The sequence below is a fragment of the Nannobrachium achirus genome (genome assembly GCF_963921795.1).
Source record: "Nannobrachium achirus genome assembly, chromosome: 7".
Taxonomy (NCBI): Eukaryota; Metazoa; Chordata; class Actinopteri; order Myctophiformes; family Myctophidae; genus Nannobrachium; species Nannobrachium achirus.
In genome coordinates this window covers 8,907,756-8,912,755 of record NC_137816.1, presented here as the reverse complement: position 1 = coordinate 8,912,755, position 5,000 = coordinate 8,907,756, and the positions used below count along the sequence as shown (strand labels likewise).

At 43.8% G+C, this 5,000-nt stretch overlaps 1 protein-coding gene across 1 annotated transcript in view; it reads left to right on the top strand.

Moving 5' to 3' along the window:
* The window catches only part of adamts17 (ADAM metallopeptidase with thrombospondin type 1 motif, 17), a gene marked incomplete at its 3' end in the record, with an annotated part of 224,751 nt that overhangs the window by 35,216 nt on the left and 184,535 nt on the right, over positions 1-5,000 (top strand). The window contains exon 6 of the mRNA XM_080730035.1: positions 422-579. Within this exon, the coding sequence (XP_080586161.1) occupies positions 422-579 (158 nt within the window). The remainder of the gene's footprint in view (positions 1-421; positions 580-5,000) is intronic.

Genomic DNA, 5,000 nt, shown 5'->3' with positions numbered 1-5,000 from the left:
GCAGGGACCCCCACAACCTTTTCAGAGATTCCATATAGTTTAATCGTTTGACAGCACAATCATCAGTGTATTTTGGATTCATGTCAATTAATGTTTTCAGATATTTAACCACTTGAACCGTCAATACTTAATAAACTTGACTTTTCACTCTGTACTTAGTCTGCTCTTTTCCCCCTCTACACCAAACCTCTTTGCCGAAAATAGCCGATCTACAAGATCTTGTAGATCTGCTATTTAGGGTTCAGATGGTTAATATAAAAAAGGAGAAAAAAAGTTTCTACCACACAAAGATTTGGAGGACCCCCTGTGTAGTTAACTCTAAGGACCCCCTAGGGGTCCCGCACCCCCTGTTGAAGACCCCTGCTCTATGTTAACATGCAAAAGGAATGAATGAGTGAACATTTGCTCTGTGATCTTACAGGAGAAGTTAAAGGTGAGCCATCACGGGGAGAGATCCCTGGAAAGCTTCTGTCAGTGGCAGTGGCAGGAATATGGGGGCCCTCGGTACCTAGGAACCAACCACGTACCGGGAGGACGGGACGATATCCCCCCCGTGGACACAGCTGTGTTGGTCACAAGGTATGTACCCGGAGTAGTTACTAGTTAGTAATTACTGGGGTTGGTGGGGGCCAGACAGTAGCCCCCCCGCGGGCCGCAAATGGCCCGCGGGCCGCCTATCGGGGAACCCTGAACTATGTGGTCTTTTAATCGGCCCTCCAGTCACCCCCCCCCCACCCCCCCTAGTCCCACTCTGTCAGATCGGTTTGTTCTCGATCCCTCTCCATCACTCCCGACGTAGGGCCGCGTCTGGCACTACATGACACATTCCTAATTTAGGATTAGCTATTATTACCTGCTGTAATTCCGGGAGAGGAGGAGGTAAAAGGAATCCTTTTGTTTAAATGAGCGCTCATGTTAGCCTGTCAGATCCTATCCTGTCTCTTCCAGCCTCCATGAGATGGGGGGGGGGGGGGGGGGGGAGTCGGTGGAAAGGTGGAGGGCCAGGTACAGAGGGGTCTTTTGTTCCTGAGGTGCTTTGTTGTAAATCTGATCTCCACCCTACCACACACACACACACACACACACACACACACACACACACACACACACACACACACACACACGCACGCATGCACGCACGCACACACGCACACCCCCACACTGTCATAAGGCCTTCTCTGTGAAGATGGGGAGTATTGGGGATCACATTTGTCGGAGAGGAGGAGAGGGTGACGATGCCAGCAGAGCAGGGTGACATGGAGACAAATTAAAGCATGTTGTTTTACGCTTGAGTTTCCTCTTGCAAGTGTGTGTGTGTGCGTGTGCGCGCGTGCGTGTGTGTGTGTGTGTGTGTGTGTGTGTGTGTGTGTGTGTGTGTGTGTGTGTGTGTGTGTGTGTGTGTGTGTGTGTGTGTGTGTGTGTGTGTGTGTGTGTGCGTGCGTGTGTGTGTGTGTGTGTGTGTTTGTGTGTTTGTGTGTGAGTGTGTGCGTAGGGGTGGGCGATATGGTGATAATTATCGTTGAGACGTTACAATGTCTCCACGATATGCCTTTTCAGAGGTATCGTATATGTCGTGATACAATTGAGGGAGCCTTGTAAAAAATCCTGTTTAAATACAGAGATTCATTGCAGAATTCAATTTAAATCTGCATTCTGGTCTAAATCAGTAGTTCTCAAACTTTAAAATGTCAAGGTCTCCACTTAACTCTGACAGTATACAAATGAAACCAAATGGACCCGTAAGGGTCCATTTGGTTTCATTTGTATACTGTCAGAGTTACATTCTTGTAAAGTTCAATTTAGACCTCCCAAAAGGAACCCAGAGAGACTAGTTTTTGTCAAGTAACTTGAAAAATAACCATAAAAACCAACGTGAAAAAGAATCGTGATAAAATCGTGTATCGTGATACAGCCTTGGGAAAATATCGTGATATTGTATTTGTCCATTTCGCCCACCCCTATTGTGTGTGTGTGTGTGTGTGTGTGTGTGTGTGTGTGTGTGTGTGTGTGTGTGTGTGTGTGTGTGTGTGTGTGTGTGTGTGTGTGTGTGTGTGTGTGTGTGTGTGTGTGTGTGTGAGTGAGTGTGCGCGCATGCGTGCATGCGTGCGTGCGTGCGTGAGTGCATGCATGCATACATGAGCAATATACTCATGTGCACGCACATGTTTGCATGTACTGTACTGTTCTACACGTACTGCGCTTCACTGAAGAGTTAATGTGGATGTCATGTCTGCAAAGTGTCTCTAACAGCTTATTAGCAGCCTCTCAGGACGAGATAGCGGGATATTTGATACTGGAATCTGTCTCTGGATTATTTTTGCACTCCTTAGAAAGTCTGGATACAGCAGAGGCTGAAGATAATGGTACCATTATGTAGAGGAGGAAAGTTGCACGGGCCTAAGATATTTTTCATCAGAATTATTAAAAACTTTTGATCTACAAAGTCGGGTATTGTTTCATAATAGGGCTTCACATAGGGCTGTCACGATTATGACATTTTAAATGACGATTAATTGTCACTCGTAATTGCGATTAACGATTTAATTGTGTTTTTGTTGTTGACAATTACATTTCTGTTTGGCTTTTAGGCTTTGAAGTTGCACATGTTAGATATGACACATAACCTAAATATACAAAGAAAATACTGACATATTTGACAACTTAATACTTGAAAAACAGCATTGATAGTGGAAATAGCCGATCTACAAGCTCACAACGCGTCGCGATGCGACGCGTTGTGAGCTTGTAGATCTGCTATTTCCACTATTTTTTATAAAAAAATATATGAACATTTTTCAACATGGAAACGATTATGACGATTATGAAAAATAATCGCGATTATGTAAAATAATCACGATTAGACGATTATTTAATGATTGTGACAGCCCTAGCTTCACATGTACTGTAGCTCTAACAGTGACAATAGTCAGGGAATTTTAATAAAACCCTGGGAATAAATTCCTTACCAAACAATTTCTTCACCAATGTGTTGGTAAAGGTGTCTAGTAACATATCTAGCAAAGATTGAAATTCAACATCCCTAGCAAAATGTTTGACAGCTAGGGTAATTCTGGGTCTCATTCACTTACTATACTCTGTACTATAAGGGAAAAAACTACTCCCAAAAATCTGCTTTAAGTGGGATGTGAGGGGTCTAACTAGGTGTTTTTAATTATTCTGAATCCATTGCAAGCATTTGTTTTGCACGAAAAACATTCTTTGGGACAAAAATGGACCCCATACACCTTGTGAAAAGTGTTGACTCATCACTAAACCATAGTTCTTTTGGGTCTGTTTTTAGCCCAAAGAATGTTTTTCGTGCAAAACAAATGCTTGCAATGGATTCAGAATCATTAAAAACACCTAGTTAGACCCCTCACACCCCACTTAAAGCATATTTTTGGGAGTGATTTTTCCCCTTATAGTACAGTGTATAGTAAGTGAATGAGACCCAGAATTACCCTAGCTGTCAAACATTTTGCTAGGGATGTTGAATTTCAATCTTTGTTAGATATGTTACTAGACACCTTTACCAACACATTGGTGAAGAAATTGTTTGGTAAGGAATTTATTCCCAGATTTGACAGTTATTCTGCTAATTTTCCCTGACTACAAGCTGAGTGAGTTGGTTGTAATGACAGGGCTTGTTGATGAGCCACTGCTGCAGTACAGAAGCAGGCTAGCTGGAATAGAGAACAGGCAGGGACAGGGATTACGTGAGGAAATACCTCAGACACAGCATGAGGTTATGGTCTGTGGCGTAAAGCTACTGTCAAAGTCAGACGCCAAGAAGGCCATATGGAGGATCCTGTCAGGGACGTGCTGGCCATTGGGAAAAGCGGGACAACTCGAACCAAACGGCCGGTTCATTCCCGGCCGGTCCAGGCCGGCCATTAGGAGAAAAATAAAAATAAAATGTCGGCCTTCATTTTGGGGGCTGGGCGGCCAACAAAGTACATCGTCACTGTCGGGCAGAAACCTCGTATCTCCAAGTTTCGAATGTATCATTTTTTTTTCGCAAAGCAAAGCCCTGCTTCATCATACAAGGCCGTTGCACCAAAGTAGTGAAAACAGCAGATCTACAAGCACACAACGCCTCGCGGTGCGAGGCGTTGTATGCTTGTAGATCGGCTGTTTTCACTAGTTTAAATCATTTTTAAAATGATAAATACAAAACAAACGGTTTCGGACATATAAGGTTTCCACCCGACAAAGACGAAATATGTGCAATTTGTTGTGTTTGTGCACGTGTGTGTGTGCGCCAGCGTGTGTTGTTGAGCTTTGCTAACGTGGAGTTCAAAGGCAGCTTATATTTGGACCCACTATGACCTTCCAGATGGGCTGTTAAACTGTGTTTGTTAACCTGGGCAGTTTGAGGGAGGGGCAGTCTTTAAATGCGGCTTCCTCAATAACTCGTCTTTGCATCCCTTTGGCAAAGACAAATAGCATCCCACCATGATCTTACTTGGCTTCACTGGGGCTATTGGTTCCTTGTGTTACAAATGAGATTGGAAATGGCAGAGAGTCTGTCTGATCATAGCCAGAAAGCTTCATTCTCTAGCTATTTTGTAGAAACTAGCCTCCCTGCTGGGACAATTTGTCCAGAATTTCAATGATCATGGATATTTTGTTTAGGTGTGCCCAGTTTGGCTGACATAGGCTGTGTTTCATTGGTTATTTTGCCGCAGGGGAGACAGATCTCAGCACGAGAGATTATGTCACAACAAAGTGGACACTGGAGCATTGCTCAAGCATACAAAGCACACAACCAAACGTATGAACTATGAATACTTTACATTAAACATCCCGGGCACCAACGAACGCAGCAACGCATTCATAGAGATACAGTTTTAATTGATGGATCGCCAGGATCGATTAAGGAACCGCTGCTGATCGAGAGAAAAAACTACTAAAGGAGAAGCTGCATGCCCAGAGTTTACACATCTAATGCTGTCCATTTCCTACAAGAATGCAAGTTCAAGTAGCTGCCGAAGTAAGAA